This window comes from Danio rerio, chromosome 11, assembly GCF_052040795.2.
Source record: "Danio rerio strain M-AB ecotype USA chromosome 11, GRCz13ab, whole genome shotgun sequence".
In the NCBI taxonomy this organism is placed as follows: domain Eukaryota; kingdom Metazoa; phylum Chordata; class Actinopteri; order Cypriniformes; family Danionidae; genus Danio; species Danio rerio.
The window spans coordinates 37259068-37277676 of NC_141031.1; the positions used below are offsets into that span (position 1 = coordinate 37259068).

Here is an 18609-nt window from a genome sequence, read left to right on the forward strand (position 1 = left end):
TTTTATTTGTTTATTTGATTTATTTAAAATAGGCAGGATTTACCTTCCATAAAGCTCGGCCCTCTTCATGATATAAGGATCATGGCCAAAATTCTGTATGTGCTTATTTTCTATTTATATCTCCTTTTAAATATGGTATAAATCGCAAAAATACAGACTCTCCTTTATGTCTCCTGTTCAGTTTTTCCCTGTCCTCGGTCTGAATTTCAGAACCACGTGACTGAAAACAACCTATTAACGAGAAATCTTAGAAAACTATTTTTGGTCTCATTGATTCTCCAAATATTGTATTTTAAACAGGCATGTGAAAAAAATAATTACCAAAAAGATTAAAATCAAAAACCCTAATCTTAACCTCACACTGACTTTTTCTGAATCAATTATTTCACATAAACGCACCTGCGCAAAAATTTATATAACTTCTTTCCAGATTTATAGGACAAGCGCACAGCGGCTGCACCTGGTGCGTGGATGACAATACGTAAATAAAAATATCCGGATACAATTTTAGGAGACGGGAAAATAGGTTAGTGTGTTACAATAATGTAGGTCAGTTCTGCCCTCACCTGCGGTTTTCTAAGCGTGAGCAAAGCCCAAATGACCGACATCTTACTGAGGCCTGAGGAGACCAGGCACAAAAATCATCATTTAATCCTGCTGAAAAAAAGGACTCGGGGTCTCTTCATGCCCCCCTCGCGCAGTTCACCAATGCCTCTTGTGACGTGATTCAGCTTATTGAGTTACATAGGATAGTAGACAAGCGGCTCGTGATGTGACCCGCCAACGTATGAGCTGGAAATGATGGCAAATTAATCATATACTGAATGAGATGACGAAGCTGCACGAGTCTGACCCACATTCTGTGCTTTTACAATGAATGGATTTACTGAACGAGATTTCCTTCATTGAGTTAAGTGCAAACAACTTAGTGTGTAGGAATTAATTGTATGATAACAGTGCGTCATTGAATGATGAAGATGGACAAGTGTTGATCAACTGGACACAAATGAGGTTGAAAAAAGGTTGAATGAAGAATGATAAATGAACATCTGATTAAGATCATTATTTTTTTTTATGTTAAACGTTCTAAAGAATCTGCAAAGACCAAAAATAATTATTTAAACAATTATTTAAACTGCTTGAATGTGAATTTACGCATTAAAAATTTAAATACATTAAGTGAAAAATAAATAAATACAAAAATGCAAAAAAAAAAAAAAAACTGCATAATGGGAAACTAATTTATAACACATTTTATGTTATAATATATATATATATATATATATATATATAATTTAAATTGCTCGTGATAGCAAAGTAGAATTGGCAAAAAGTGTTACCAGTTTGTTTCGCAACAAAACCTTACCCATAGCCAATCAATACTAGCCCAAAACCAGCTCAGTAGCCAGTCAAAACTAACCCACTAGTGCATCAAAACTAGCCAAAAACCAAAACTAACCCAATAGCTAAGCAAAACTAGCCCAAAATCAAAACTAGCCCAGTGGCTAATCAAACCCTTACCAAAACTAGCACAGTGGCCAACCAAAACTAGCCCAATGGCTAATCAAAGTCAGCACAAAACTAGCCCAGTGGCCATCAAAACTAGCTCAGTTTCTAATCAAAATTAGTCCAAAACTAGCCCAGTGGTCAACCAAAATTAGCCCAGTGGTTAATTAAAATTAGTCCAGTGGCCAATGAAAACCAGCAAAAATATAATATTAGCCCAGTGGCCAATGAAAACTAACCCAAAATTAAAACTTGCCCAGTGGCTTATTAAAACAAACTAAAAACTAGACCAGTGGCCAACCAAAACTGGCCCAGTGGTCAATCAAAACTAGCCCAGTTGCTAATCAAAACTAGCCCAGTGGCTAATCAAAACTAGCCCAAACTAGCCCAGTGGACCATCAAAACTAGATAAGTGGTCCATCAAAACTAGCCCAGTGGCTAAGCAAAACTAGCCCAAAATAAAAACTAGCTGAGTGGCTAATCAAAACTAGCCCAGCTTCCAACCAAAACTAGCCCAGTGGCTAATTAAAACTGGCCCAGTGGCTAATAAAAAAGAAGTAGCCCAAAACAAGCCCAGTGGCCCATCAAAACTAGCCCAGTGGATAATCAAAACTAGCCCAAAACTAGCCACGTGGCCAACGAAAACTAGCCCAGAGGTCAACCAAAACTAGCCCAGTGGCCAATCAAAACAAACCAAAAAAAATAATTAGCCCAGTGGCCAATAAAAACTAACCCAAAATCAAAACTTGCCCAGTGGCTTATCAAAACTAGCCAGAAACTAGCCCAGTGGCCAACCAAAACTAGTTAAAAAAAAAAAAGTCCAAAAGCAAAACTAGCCAAGTGGCTAATCAAAACTAACCCAGTGGCTAATCAAAACTAAGCTCAAAACTAGCCCAGTGGCCAGCCAAAACTAGCCCAGTGGTTAATAAAAACTAGCCAAAAACAAAAACTAGCCCAAACCAAAACTAGCCAAGTGGCCAATCAAAACTAGCCCCAAACCAACTATCCCTGTGGCTAATCAAAACTAGCCCAATACCAAAACTAGCACAGTGGCTAATCAAAACCAAAAACAGTCCAAGCAAAAACTAAATCAGTCTCTAATCAAAACTAGTCCAGTGGCTTTTCTAAACTAGCTCAAAACTAGCCCAATGGCCAACTAAAACAAGCCCAGTGGCTAATAAAAACTAGCCAAAATCAAAAACTAGCCCAAACCACAATTAGCCCAGTGGCCTATCAAGACAAGGCCAAAACCAAAACGAGCCCAGTGGCTAATCAGAACTAGCCCAAAACTAGCCAAAAAAAAAAAACTAGCCCAGTGGCTAATCAAAACTATCACAAAACTAGCCCAGAGGGCAGTGAAAACTTATCCCAAATAAAAACTAGCCCAGCATTTTAAATTACAGATTTTTTTTTTTATTTAAAATGAACATTCAAAATCTTCATAAAAATGTAAACCAGCAGAGTTCCTTCTGTAGATTACATACTTTTGAAGTTATTATTATTTAGCAGCAATCCTGGAGAGTCCTGCCAGTCTGTTACCATGGAAACAAAAACAGCTGCATGGGTATTCTCAGTCTCTGGTTCAACACAAACATATGAATATAATTAATGCAAGACATCAAGTCTTCAAATCACAGAATAAGAAAACAACCCATGCTAAACAAGAAACTCAAAATACGCCATTCCGAGGGGGGAAACCATAGACTTGGTCATGAGCTGATCCCCGCCCTCCTTTCTAGAAGTGGGTGGAGCCTTTACAGCTTGTGCTTCTAATAATTCAGCAAGAAAGACCATTCTCAGTAAACCCTAGAGATGGTAGTGCATGAAAATCTCAGTAGATCAGCAGTTTAAATAATACTCAGAACAGCCCATCGGGCACTATCAACCATGTCATGTTCAAAGTCACTTAAATCTCCATTCTTCCCCATTCTGATGCTTGATTTGAACTGCAGCAGATCGTCTTGATCATGTCTACATGCCTAAATGCATTGAGTTGCTGCCATTTGATTGGCTGATTAGAAATTTGCGTTAACGAGCAGTTGGAAAGGTGTACCTAATAAAGTGGCCGGAGAGTGTATATGCACTTAAAAAGTATCTTCAGTTTAAATTAATATACAATTATTCTGCGACATCACGAGTATTAAATTAAGATCTCACACAAGGCTCTTTCGAAAGCACAGTCATGAAATGATTACATCTATGACAAAAAAAATGTGTATCATTTAGGGATGGGAAGATTAACCGATATGTATCGATACGCGGTTATGCGCGTTCACGATGCGAGTGCATCGGTTGAGCAGCAGAGGATGAATGAAATTTTGGAAGCAAATCGAGATGCATCGGTTTTTGCGAGATGCATCGATTTTTCCGAGATACAGCTTATATTTTTAATATAGAATGTATTTTTTATTTATTAACAAGTGTTGTCAACCTGTTTTTGGCGCATAATTTCATCGACCTACATAAAGTAAGCCTTAGCAACGGATTTGCGGATGTGCACACACTACAACTCAGTGTATCAGGTGTGCGGATGAAGCTAGTGGTGCGCCCTCAGAAAGCGCGAGAAGCAAAACAAACATTTTATTCCCCACTGAGTTTTAAATCTAAAGTATGGCAAGCAACATTATGGATTTAAGGATGGACGACATGACAGGACAGATGCAATTTGCAAAATGTGCCGCGCATCTGTAAAATACGCGGGCAGTATGACTAATCTGATATCTCACTTGAAGCGGCGCCACGGTGTTGTTGTGAAAGCATCTTCCAGTGTTTCTGCATCCCCGGCTTTCGCACTGCTTCAACCAGCTCCAAAAGTGGTGAGAAAAGCATTGAAAGTTTTTTTTTCCATGCGCAACAGTTCTGCTCGCTCTACGCCAATAACGAATGCTATTGCATTGTTCATCTGCAAAGATATTCAGCCTAGTGTCACGGAGAACGAAGGTTTTATACACCTCCTCCTGTTAATTTTTATTTAATTATAATAATAATAATATTAATAATAATAATGATAAAAATAATTGGGTGTCACAGTGGCACAGTGGGTAGTTTGACCACCTCACAGCAAGAAGATTGCTGGTTTGTTATATTTTTATTAGCCTGTTGTTTACAGTGACAGTGATGTTTCAACGCAGCATAACTGCTAGTTCACGACCGTAAGTTTTGAATAATCAGTGGCAAAATATATCTTTGTAAAACTTGTTTTCATAGTTGAAAAGTTAAATCACAATTCTTGTTGTGCAATGCTAATTTTATTTATGTTGAAAGAGTGCAAATATATACATATTTTTTTAATATATATTGCACTTATACATTCTGTTTATCTTGAAAATACTTAAATAATATGTGCTATATGTTCTAAAATGGCCCTCTACTGTAAACTGACACTCTGGCTCTGAGAGAAAAGCCAGTTTGTAAAAAAAAGTCTTGGTTTTGCTTGGTTAATAAATAATCAAACTCATTCAATGGCACAGCATCCTCTTTCACATCATCTCATAAACTTGATCTAATAAGTTAGTGCTGAAATATCGCATCGTATCGTGATATGGGTGTGAATCGTATCGTGTTGCATCGCAATATGTCACAAATGTATCGCTAATATATCGGATCGTATTCTTTGTATCGAGATGCGTATCGGATCGGCATTATAGCTTAGATGCCCAACCCTAGTATCATTATATTAGATCTGAGAAATCAGCTTTTCTTGGACACAAATCCAGGATATATACTTATACAAAATAAGCAACTTTCTGCTTTGTAATTTGGCAGATTTTAGCTCAAACTGCAACTAGTTGAAACTGAAAATGTAAAAACTAAAATTCACCATTTAATCAAGCTGACATAAATAACGAAAGATCATTTTAGCCTTGCACTTCCAGATGTTTTACGCACGAATCACGTACATACAGGTCTCCAAAAGACAACACAGGGGCATAAGATAGCAAGCAGAGCAGGAGGACGAGCGACTTTTCAGAAGCAGCTGACAAACAGAATGAAAATCATGAGGATCGTGTTGTGAGGTGACAGAATTTAGGTCACATCGCCGCTTTGATTTCCTCATCACTCGTGCTGCAAAACACTGGCAACTCAGTCAGTGCTGCAAGAGCTAAGCAGTGGGATAAAGGACACAAGCCTACGCACAACACATAATGATGCTTGATCAAATAACCCAAACCCATCCTGCATATTCGATTGCAGAGCGATCTAACAATGGTGAGAGCTCCACTTCACAAACTACACACAAATACATACAAAAAAACTGCCCCTATTATGGGTTTTGGAAAATTCCCTTTCATGCAGTGTGTAACACAGCTCAAAGTGAATAAAAACATCCTGCAAACTTTTAAATCTGAAAGTACTCTGTGTTTGAAGATATTGTCTTTTAAAAGAAAGAGTCAATCAAAATGAATCGTTTTTTCGATTTAAGCTGTTTCATGGTGATGTCAACATGCAGTAGACCAATCACCACAGACTGGGCCACTGGACCAATCACCACAGGCTAGCTTCACACTACGGGCTGCACTGACTAGTCAACTGGTTAACTTTAATCCTCTGCCATGACTCTTTTTGATTGATGTCGACTAGTTGTGCTGCACAGATCACGTGATTTAACCTAAACTACATGACAGCTTTACACATTAAGGTGATTCAATTAATGAAACTTCCCTCGGATAATTTAAAGTAATTTTCAAAATGTTATTTTTCTTATGTCAGCGTCAAAGATTTACATGAAATTTGAGGGAACTTTAAATCATCAAAGAGATGCCAGTTAGTTAGTCAGTCCATGCAAATACCCAAGAGCTACTAGCCAATAACATTTACGCAAACCTGGAAAAGTAATGTGATTGGTCGTTGTGTTTTGCATAGATGCTGTAACATTTTATGAATGAACTGTGAAGTGCACAGAACCTGTGTAGAATGCAGCCATCGAAAGTGTGACAAATTTCCCAGGCCACAAGAATTTTGGCCCAGATTTGGCATAAATATGGCACAGCAGGCATTTATTCAGCACTGGCATACAGCATGTGGGCCAAACATGGCCCTGGTTTGGCAGAGATGTGCCAGATGTGAAATATAGTACTTGGCCCAGATGTAAATAATTGGTATGTAGGCCAGGTGTAAAATTAAATATTTGGCCCAGATGTAAATAATTGACATGTGGGCCAGGTGTAAAATGTATTATTTATCCCAGATGTAAATAATTGACTTGTGGGCCAGGTGCAAAATGTAGTATTTGGCCCAAATGTAAATAATTGACTTGTGGGCCAGGTGTAAAATGTAGTATTTGGCCCAAATGCAAATAACTGACATGTGGGCCAGATGTAAAATGTAGTATTTGGTCCATATGTAAATATTTGATATGTGGGCCAGATGCAAAATGTAGTATTTGGCCCAGATGTAAATAATTGACATGTGAGCCAGGTGTAAAATGTAGCATTTGGCCCAGATGTAAATAATTGACCTGGGCCAGATGTAAAATGTAGTATTTGGCCCAGATGTAAACAATTGACATGTGGGCCAGGTGTAAAATGTAGTATTTGGCCCAGATGTAAATAATTGACCTGGGCCAGATGTAAAATGTAGTATTTGGCCCAGATGTTGATAATTGATATGTGGGCCAGATGTAAATATAGTATTTGGCCCAGATGCAAATAATTGACATGTGGGCCAGATGTAAAATTCAGCATTTGGCCCAGGTGTAAATAATTGACATGTGGGCCAGATGTAAAATTCAGCATTTGGCCCAGGTGTAAATAATTGACATGTGGGCCAGATGTAAAATGTAGTATTTGGCCCAGATGTTGATACTTGATATGTGGGCCAGATGTAAATGTAGTATTTGGCCCAGATGTTGATAATTGATATGTGGACCAGATGTAAATATAGTATTTGGCCCAGATGCAAATAATTGACATGTGGGCCAGATGTAAAATTCAGCATTTGGCCCAGGTGTAAATAATTGACATGTGGGCCGGATGTAAAATTCAGCATTTGGCCCAGGTGTAAATAATTGACATGTGGGCCAGATGTAAAATGTAGTATTTGGCCCAGATGTTGATACTTGATATGTGGGCCAGATGTAAATGTAGTATTTGGCCCAGATGTTGATAATTGATATGTGGACCAGATGTAAATATAGTATTTGGCCCAGATGTTGATACTTGATATGTGGGCCAGATGTAAATGTAGTATTAGTCCCAGATGTTGATAATTGATATGTGGACCAGATGTAAATGTAGTATTAGTCCCAGATGTTGATAATTGATATGTGGACCAGATGTAAATGTAGTATTAGTCCCAGATGTTGATAATTGATATGTGGACCAGATGTAAATGTAGTAATTGACCCAGAGGTTGATAATTGATATGTGGGCATGTAAATTTGGCCTTTCTTGACCCAAATTTAAAATATATTTTTATTATTTTCAAATAAAGAAAAAATGTTTACCAATCAGGTCGCTTTGAGAAAAAGCACGCCCATTGCACACCTTAAGTGCAATGATTCATGGGTTTATCAGTTTTATTGCAGCCGTGACACAACATATCTGGCCCAGTTTAGGCTCAGTTATGGGTTATTAACCTGGCTGAGACTTGGCCCAGATATGGACCCTGTTTGGCCCTTGTCTAGAAGCCAGACTTGGTCCAGTCATGTACCGTAATTCACTGTAGCATGTAGGCCAAGAAAATGTTGATTGAGTGGGCCAGAGATATTTTGCTATGTGGGTTCATAGCATATGTAAATATCATCCCCAGCGAACACAGCGAAGATTTGCATTGAGGAGATGTCTGATTACCAAGATGAGCCGGTAAAAACGGCCAACTTGAGAAAGATTTTAACAGCTTTCTAGCATGCATTATCATAGAGGTAAAATAGGCTTCTGAGAAAGTCTCTGACAGTGTAAAAAGGCTTAACATGATATGAATTTGTGTGCTGCTGACGATGTGTGCATCACTTCTGCTCCAAAATATATGTATTGTTACATTCTTTGTGGTACCAATGTGTTTACTGCACTTATTTAGCAGTAAAATTAGCTCGGGTGCTAATGTTGCATTATTAATGAAATGAAAGTGCTGACAATGACTTGACTTACAAAAATCTAAAGTCGTTCAACCCCTACCTCACAAAAAAAAAGCAACTGGATAATTTTTTTTCCTGAGTGACTCTTATTTGCTGTTGAGAAAATCCTATGCTTTTAATGTTGTGCAGAGAGTTCCTAGAAAAAGAGGACGTATGTATGGGTGCGGCCAATGAAGGATTGGAGAATGATTGACAAGTGACGAATTCCACAAAACTCCACCTGTTAATATCAGCTATGTATAAAAGAGCAAATCAGAAAATTTAATTTGTTGCGCACCCTTAAATGTAACTCTTCTATTGCATAGGATAACAGATAACAGGATTCTATATGAATTACACATTTCAATCCAATGCTAATATGTTATACCTTGGAGAAAAACCTCTCCTGAACTTTTTTTATTAAACACGCGTGGAATTGACTAAATATTCCAACAACTACAATGCTTAAAAAAGTGAAAGAATCTTAGGAAATGGTAGGAAATGTTTATTCTGACCACAAGAACGGTTGAACCAAAAGAACAATATATTAGATGTGTTACAAATCTGCCAGTCCTATTATTACCTTTAATACATGCTATGACACAACATATATTACATAACAAGTGTGTTTTATTACATTCAATCCTCTAAACACAAACAGGAGGTGGTTCTATAGAAAAATAACCGGTCTTATATTGATAATGTAGTTTGTGCTGGTTTGTTTGCACTAAGAACTTGTTTTTTTTCCCCATCAATCTTCCCTGAGTGGTTCCTTTGAAAATATATAGTTGTTAACATAAGACAAAAATCAAAAACACTACATTTTCATGATAAATATAAACCTTTGTAGATAAATACAATAGTTATGGGAAACTGAATTAAATAATTTGAGCCTATTTACATTAAAAATAAAAGGTTGGTGTAAGATTAGTTCATTCGTTTTTTGAAATAAGATATTTTAATAAGCAACAATAAGCATTTACATACACAAAATTAAAAAATCTAATTAAAACAGACTATATGTACATAAAACATATTAGAGTAAAGAATCCTGAAAAGATTGTTTTCAATAAAATATTTAACAACAGTTTTTAATACTGGTAATAATATTAGTACTAAACACTATTATCAAATCATGACTTCTGAAAGATCACGTGACACTGAAGTCTAAAGTATTGATGCAGTAAATTCAGAATTAAGAATAGTGTTGTCCCAATACTGAGATTCAATACCAATCGGTACTGAAATTTCTTTTTAAAAAGTCCATTTCCCCAATAAACAGCGCTGATTTTCCATTGTGTTCAACAGAAATGACTGTGATTGGACCAGAAGGTCATCAGTTCATCAAACTCGCTGCTCTTTTACTGTGTAACAAAAGAGCTTAAAATCACAAAGAGGCGACACTCAATAGAACGTTCCATTGCAACAGCAGCGCCCAGCAACAGCCCCGTGATTCTGCCATTTTGGAGTGAATGTGATTGGCTGTCCATTGGATCTAATTGCTGTCGCGATGGAAAGCAGCTGCTTGGTTTTTTAATTTATTTATTCAAAAAGCGCATTAAAGCTGAGATACAACCTCAAAGACGACATTACAGCACTTACTATCACAATCATCAGCACTTTCAGTTTATTTTACAGACTTATAATATGCTGTTGTTCTATTGGAATTTTCATTCCAAAATGGCTGCCACGCCATCTAGTGGCTGTTTCCCAAATCGCACTAGAGTGTCGCCTCTTGGTGATTCTAAGCTCTTTGGTGTAACTACAGATACAGGGACACTAGAGCGTTTCAAAGCCACATTGATCAGCTGGTCTGTTTATAAGCTGACATACGAGCAATCCGCTGATGAATCTGACTGATCTTATATCTGTTGTTACACCGCTGTAGATGTAGTAATTTGGGAAATTTTCTTACCCCTTGGTTTCGAGTATTGTCCTGACAAATCTCCGTTTCGAGGGGTATCTAGCCCTTCCACTTAGACCTTCAAGCTAAAGAGTATTGGGACATCTCTACCCCTTCAGGTGAATGCGCAAAATGAGGGGTAGGGGTAAGAGGAAGGGCTAAGGGGTAGAATTGGAATTCGGCCTAAGAGACTTGTTTCAGAAATCTTATCATCAACCCCAAACTTTTATCAATAACATACAAAGTAAGATTTACACAGAAGTAAACCCTGCTCATCTTTCAAAAAAACATTTAAAAAAAATTGTGCTTGGAAACTGCTGAGAGCGACAGATTAAAGTTTAATTAGCCAAACATTTTGCTTTTAACTTGATCAGGCAAACGTAGGTCAAAATCACAGAAATGGTCTTCAACGATTAAGACAGAAGCGCTAGACAAAACATGACCCAACTAAAAAACAAATTAAGTGAAAATCCCAAAGACATGCAGTCCTTAAACTCACAGCGTCTACCTATTACCACACATCTATCTGGCAACACTTGCAAGGACTCATTACTACGTTCCTTCTCTCCGGCTTGTGGATCTGACATTGCCAACATTTGCCAAGTTTCGCCAACAGCAACATCACTCAACAAATGCCAGCCAAACACAACAGCCAGTGCTCTAGTATAAATCTAGCATTAATCTCCCTCAGGGAAGAGGCCGATCCCGGTGGAAAACTCCAGTAAATCCCACTTACACGTTTCTCAGGCGGATCACAGCACCTCAGCAGGAATGTTTTCCTCGTCCTGAACAGATGTTCTAGATGATAACTTAGCTATTCTAAGGCAATACAGCTGCGCATCACGGAGAAAAGGGATTTCTAAAATCACATGTGAAAGTGGGTCAACGCACTTTACCCCACTTTTCTCGTCATCGCTGCATAAAACACTGGTAAACATGGTATGGATTGAGAATGCATTGCACAAATAGAAGTATATAAAAATAGAAGATTTAATCATTTACTCAACCTCACCTTGTTACAAACCCATTCAATCAATTAAAAATGTTAATGATTATTATAAGAAGATCATAAAATAAATTTATATGAATAAAGATGTTTAATCCAAGTGTTCTGGCAAGAAATAAACCGCTTATGTGATATTTGATGTAGGCCGCGCATGTCCAAGCTCGGTTCTGGAGGGCCGGTGTCCTGCAAAGTTTAGTTCCAACCCCAATCAGACACACCTGGGCTAGCTAATCAAGCTCTTACTAGGCTTTCTAGAAAGCCTTCCTTGGCTTCCTTGCAGGTGTGTTGAGTTAAGTTGGAGCTGAAATCTGCAGGACTCCGGCCCTCCAGGACTGAGTTTGGACATCCCTAAGGTAGGCTTTTATCACACATAAACATTGATCAGCAAACAACGTGTACAGCATTTAAACGAGGAGATGGAAGCTCACACATACTTCCTTGACACACGGAGGCCAATGAGGTTCATTCCTGCATGTCACATGACAACATTTGAGTTTCCACTAGAACCAATGAGGTTCATTCTTGCATGTCACATGCCAACACTTGAGATTATGTGAAAACCAATGAGGTTTATCTTGTATGTCACATGACAACATTTGAGAATACACTAGAACCAATAAGGTTCATTCTTGCATGTCATATGACAACATTTACGATTTCCCTAAACCAATGATGTTCATTCTTGCATGTCACATGACAACATTTGATTTCCACTCAAACCAATGAGGTTCATTTTGTATGTCACATGACAACATTTGATTTCCACTAGAACCAATGAGGTTTATTTTGTATGTCACATGACAACATTTGATTTCCACTAGAACCAATCATGTTCATTCTTTTATGCCACATGACAACACTTGAGATTCTGTAAAAACTAATGAGGTTGGTTGTTGTTTGTCACATGACAAATTTTGAGATTTCCCTAAAGCCAATGAGGTTCATTCTTGCATGTGACATGACAACATCTGAGTTTCTACTAGAACCAATGAGGTTCATTCTTGCATTTAAAATTCTGTCACAAACATCACAGCGACTGCTGAAATGTTCCCACCAATATTTTAATTCACTTTAAAAATTTGCGCTGTCAACATGAACCTGGCCATTGGGTTATATCACCTTCTCTATTCGAGTCCTTCTGTCCCCAAAACTCATATGAACATTGTAATTGGCCATGCCTTTCCCTGCTGTGATATGTAACATGTGATGTAGCAGCGCCTAAACTGCACAGGGGATTTTTCCTGTGCAAGAACAAGGTGTGTAAGGTGGGTGACACGCAAGTGAGGATGGTGGCAGCAAAAAAAAAAGGTGCACATGAGAAGCTCAAGTTTGCTACTAAACCAGTCCATCCTAATAATGGTAACATTAATGCTAGCATTTTTTTCCCACTGTGACTCTCACTCTAACGCTATAGAAGGCTGATATAGTCCGTGTATAAAATGGTCTGAAAACTAAAAATAAACAATGCACAATTAACTACTAAATGTACAAATATTGATAATATGATTCCTGTCAGTTCTCATAATCCCTCAGAGTAGGCTAGCATGTCATATTTCACAGGTGGTTCAAAGGTCCCTACCAATGTCAAGAGCAAACCTGCGCCCTGGCTTATGTGTGACATAAGATGTGCTTTTGCAAGAGCCAATGAGGTTTGTTGTTGTGCATCAAGCAGATATGGTTGAGCTTCTGTTTAAGTTGATTCCTACTGTCTGTGAACAAAAGTCTAAATAAATCAATTTATTAAATAAAGCAAACGTGCCTCTTCAGAAAACTTGGATTCAAATTTGGTTAAACTTGGTTTTAACTCTTATGGATGTATTTTACAATCGCCTTATAAATGTTTTGAAGTGTCAGAGTGAATAAACCTTGACTGCAGGGGCAGAACTTGTCTTATAGGTTGGAAATGACATGAGGTTGAGCAGATGAAAGAATTCTCCATTTTGGGAGAACGGTCCATTTAAGAAACGCTCAAAACAAAAACAAAAAATATGTTGTGCATTAGAGAGATAATGGTACCTTAATGTGTCTACATCTGTAAACAACACAGAGCGGCATCATGGGGAGGAAAACAAACCTCGATCTGATTGGCTGCTTCCAAACCTGCTGTTTAAGATCAGTTTGATGAAACACCTGCCTGAGAAACTCTGATTCACTGCTTCACTTAAACTGCTAAATAAAGCAGAGTCTTTGTCTTTCAGTAACTTTAGAAAAGCACCAACAGCCTCAGTGGTGTAAATGACCAAATAATATCTGGAGCATGAGAACGCCACACTGATAGCACCTTTACCAACAGGCCCTTTCTGCCTCGGTGCACTTGTGTGCAAATAAAACTTGCGTTTCACTGACGATTTATCATTCACTCTGACCCTCAATCGTCAGGAATGGGAGTGTTGCAGTTGCCGTGATGGATGTGCACTGGTCCGTCACAATGATAATACAGCTGGAAGACGTCCCCATACCCATGATCCCTCCACCAAGTGCAAAGCTGCCGGTTCCAGCCACAGGTAAGAGGGTAAAAAAGTTCGGTGTGCTCCATCCCGATCATGGTAAAGAAGTCCTGATCTCCCAGGTGTCCCCGGAAGTGGTATTTGTCTGCAAGTCGGGCCACTCGCTCAGGCTCCAAGAGCTGGTTGTATACAGTGGAGCGACGCATGGAGTCCAGGTTTAGAAGCATTACGCCACTGTTGAAGCCTGGCAGACCGTCTGGAGGAGGGTCACCTACACGGGATTTGGGATTTTCTTTGCGGTACTGCCAGAAAGTGTGCCTACAACACACAGAGAGAACAACTCTTTACTTGGTAAACAGGTGACTCCTACTACTCAAAATATATCTTGTCCCACTCGATGTTAACACATAAATTAAAGGGTTAGTTCACACACTAGCCCATATAGTTTCAATCCCCTATTGAAATTAAGCTATTTTAGATGAAACCCTAGAGCTCTCTCATTCTCTATAGACAGCAATGAACAAGAAAAGTAACCAAATATATTGTTAAACATGGTTTTAATGATTAAACTGTAATCATACGAATCTCCAAGAACACTTTTATCAAAAACAACTTCACCAATGTCTTTTCGGCATATATGATGCGTTTACCATTAGTATTTATACTATAGTTACTGTATATTCTCTGTAGTACACACACATCAGGATCTACCACAGATGAGAAGACATTGGTAGAAAAAGTGTTTTTTTTTCACAGTTATTTGGTGCACAAATGTGTTCTTGGAGCTTCATAAGATTACAACTGAACGCACATGGAAAGTTTACTCAATATTTTTGTTTCCTCTTACAATTAATGGAAGACGAGGGAGCTCTCAGATTTCATTTAAAAAATATCTTATTTTGTGTTTTAAGATAAAAGAAACTGTCATGGGAGTTGAAAGAGCACTAGCATGATTAACATGTAACAAAATGTTTATTTTTTTGTGAACTAACCCTTTAATTTGCGCAGGTGTTGATAAGAGGTGTGGCTAGTATTTAAGCGATTAGACCAGGGGTCACCAACCTTTTGGAAACCGAGAGCTACTTCTTGGGTACCGATTAGTGTGAAGGGCTACCAGTTATTAAATAACACATTTTTCTTAATTTACTTTTAATTATATGTTATTATTAATAATTAATAATATTCATCTATGTGAAGACATTGATCATGTTAATGATTTCTTACAGTAGTTGTCAACTGATTTAACAAGTTAGATAAATATCAATATTTAACATTTCATTTGTCTGAAATTGTTTTTAAAGTTTTTTTTAATATATAACTTAAAGTAATTTTCAAATTTACACCAATGCAAGTGTGATTTAAAAAGAATATTTATAAAAATATAAGATGCAGCTTACTCATGGTGCTATGGTGAGCTATTTTTAGAACAGGCCCGCGGGCAACTCATGTGAACCTGGCGGGCTACCTGGTGCCCACGGGCACCATGTTGGAGACCCCTGGATTAGACTAATCATTTTCACCATCTGAAAATATGATCAAATCTAAATATATCACACTGAAGTCCCAAATAAAATATTACAATAATACAATTAATTTTTTGCATTTCAAAATAAGCATAAAATCAGTTAAAACAATTACATTTAAAAAAAAAAATCTAAAAAATAAAGTAACTGTGAAGCAGATGTTTTAGTACTTGTTTTAAGAGAAAACATTTTAAAGGACAGCATTTGCAGTAAAGGGAATAACAGAAGCAGGACTGCACGATATTGGAAAAATCTGACAATGTGATATTTAGTTTTTCTGCTACGTATATTGAGATATGAATACAATTTGAAATAGCTGACTTGAATAGCTCTTTTTGGGGAAAGAAATCTTGAATTTAGATTGATTGGAGGTGATTTTGTAATGAGTGTGTATCAAGTATAAAAAATAAACAGTGCTTTATGGCTTTCCAGAGAGTCAAATAGTAATCAAGTAGAGAAATTAAATAATAAAATAAAAAAGAATAATGTATAGTCTTCACTTTAATTACAATTCAGTAAAATTATTCTTCATTAAACTTGAAAATGTTGTGCTTTGAGCCTGAATGACTTAACTGTCTTGAAATGCCTTTTAAACACACGCAAATTAAAAGTTTTACGTTATGGTTATACTTTGCAATGACTCCACAAATCTCATGCATTCTCAACTGTTATGCTGATCAATTATAATCCCAACTTAACATTGCATATCCTGCGATGTGACTACTGCGAACACACACATCATGATACTGATGCTGAAACGATATATTGTGCAGCCCTAAACAGAAGCCTTAAACTTTCTCATACTTGTGAGTGGGCTCTTGTGCTTCTAACACTTAGCAACCAGTCAAAACATCCTAGAAACTACCAAACAATACAAACACACCCACTCAGAAAACCAAAGCAACCACGTGACTTTTTTGCAGCACTACTGCACAAAAATATGACTATGCATGTTTTTTTCCTCAATACATTTTTGCAAATAAAGCTGTTCTGATCTCAAGAATAATAACAAGGTGGAAAATAAACTGCTGTTTCAGGACGGTGGCTGTTCACTGTAGAAAACAGGTATGCAGAAAACACTGGAGAAACAATAGTTAGGGTGCAAGATTCATAAATCATAAATCATATAGATGCTTTAAGTAAAAATAGACATGATAGCAAATTCCTTCATTTACTTTACTTTTACAACAGAGATACAAAATTATGACTGAACAACGCTAACAGATGAAATGTAAATTTGTTATAATTACAAAATCACTTTCTTAAGTTGGAAACCACAAAACGAGACGTAAGATTGACCAAGCCTACACTGTAAAATAAAGATTTCATTTCAACAGCGAGTGAGCGACTTCTGGTGACCTCCGTCTACATGAGCGACAGCGACCATAGGCGACAAGGTGGTTGGGAGAAGCGATGAGACAGTTGAGAATCCTTCAACTTTATGCAAATGAAGAGTGACTTTCTTTAGCGACAGCCAATAGGAGCACCAGTAGAGCTCACGTGATCCTCTCTCAACTCCATCTGACTGGTTGCATTCTCCGTGCTGTAGACCTACACCAATGGTGTCCAAACTCAGTCCTGGAGGCCCGGTGTCCTGCAGATTTTATCTCCAACTTGCCTCAACACACCTGCAAGGATGTTTCTAGAAATCCTAGTAAGAGCTTGATTAGTTAGCCCAGGTGTGTCTGATTGGGGCTGGCACTAAACTTTGCAGGACACCGGCCCTCCAGGACCGAGTTTGGACATGCCTGACCTACACAGACCTGCGTTTACCGCAGATAAATAACTGAAATGACAGAGAACACTTTTTTTTTTTTCTTGATCATCTTTATAATTAAGCATTTTATGTTCTGATTCTAGATGTGCGCACACTAATGTTTTTCTAGCTACAGTATACAGTATAACAAATTAAGATTATCCAATTGTGTTGAGGTAATTTATCAGGTTTACTAAGCATTTAACCCCAAACTCCTACATCTTCTACAACTCTACAACTACATCTTTTCCTTCAGAGTGGTTTCCTTGTAAATAAAGTTGAAGAGGGAGAAATTACACACAAAAAAAAACAAAGAGCATATAGAAAAACAAGTTTTGTCTATTGAAAATATAAGCCTAATAGAATTAATTTTTCCTTCACTGCACTCTAAAAAATGGCATTTTTTGTCATTTAAATTTAGCGGAAGCAAAAGATTTTTGGGACAGCTAATGGCGAGTTCAGACTGCAAGATTTTCAAAATAGTCGTGTCACGGATGTTTTCACACTGCATGTCTATCTGGGATGGCATTCCGTCGCTGCTGTGTTTACATTGATCGGCATCAGAGAGTTTCGCACTGCATGATTTTAAAACAGGAAGAATCGCAGACAACTTTGTCTCAGTCCACAAATTACTTCTCACAACCAAACACATGTGAGAATGCAAACAACGTGAGATCACATAGTATATCTTTTGTTATTAATCACGTGATGAGAAAGAAGCCTCTACTGGGGTAGAAAACGCACTTATTTTGCTCCCCTGGCCTTTGAAGGGAATTAGCAAATTCTCTTATTTTTTTCTTTTTCGACCCAGCTGTGGTATTGCTCAGTTGACAGGTCAAACAGACACGGGTGCTCCTGCCAAATTTACACTAGTTTTTCCTCCATTTCTTAGATCAAATAGACTAAAATGAAGCATTTTAACTTCTCCTCCAATCTCCAGCTGGCCTGCAGATACCTATACTAGTGAGTGCTGAACTCTCATTGGATGTAGGTAATCGCTGATGTTATTTTTTTTAATCAGAACACATTTCATACGGCATGATATGAATTGCCGACAGCTCTAGATATTTAACATGCCATGTCTGATGCGGGCCAGTGACTCATCTACAATTCTCTCAGATCTTTGATAGTTCACACTATGTGATTGTTTCTCACGTGAACGAGCACAGATTTGCCAGTGTTCTCAGGCATTTGTTGCGATTTCTCAAAACCTCTCGGTGAGTGAAAATCTGGGCTAAAATCATGCAGTCTGAACTCAGCATATGACGATTTAAGCTGTTTTTACTTCATTCCTTCAGGTTGAAACAACAAGGCATGGGACGATAACCGTTTTCAAGGTATACCGTGGTTTGGAAAAGTCAAGGTTTTAAAACAGTCATAATATTCTGCAATACTGTTCCTAAGGTATGTGTAT

General features: G+C 37.7%; 1 protein-coding gene and 1 long non-coding RNA gene across 7 annotated transcripts in view; one reads left to right on the forward strand and one right to left on the reverse strand.

The window, feature by feature from the left end:
* The first annotated feature begins 2921 nt into the window (after positions 1–2921).
* LOC147841838 (uncharacterized) lies at positions 2922–9341 on the forward strand. The gene is made up of 4 exons (XR_015502835.1): positions 2922–3721; positions 5173–7199; positions 7453–7682; positions 7781–9341. It is a non-coding gene; the product is annotated as an uncharacterized LOC147841838 (long non-coding RNA).
* Positions 9342–10784: 1443 nt separating this feature from the next.
* Positions 10785–18609, reverse strand: part of xxylt1 (xyloside xylosyltransferase 1) — a 91569-nt gene continuing 83744 nt past the window's right edge. Inside the window, exons 5-7 of one of the 6 annotated variants that reach the window (XR_015502796.1) lie at positions 12124–14234; positions 11814–12076; positions 10785–11652 (exon numbers count right to left, since the gene is read on the reverse strand). Coding sequence is in view for 1 of the 6 variants with exons in the window: in XM_087274026.1 (XP_087130152.1) it covers positions 13838–14234 (397 nt within the window). In the remaining 5 variants the exon portion in view is untranslated. Of the gene's footprint in view, positions 14235–18609 lie in introns of all 6 variants that reach the window. The other 5 variants (XR_015502797.1, XR_015502794.1, XR_015502795.1 and 2 more) reach the window with 5 other exon arrangements.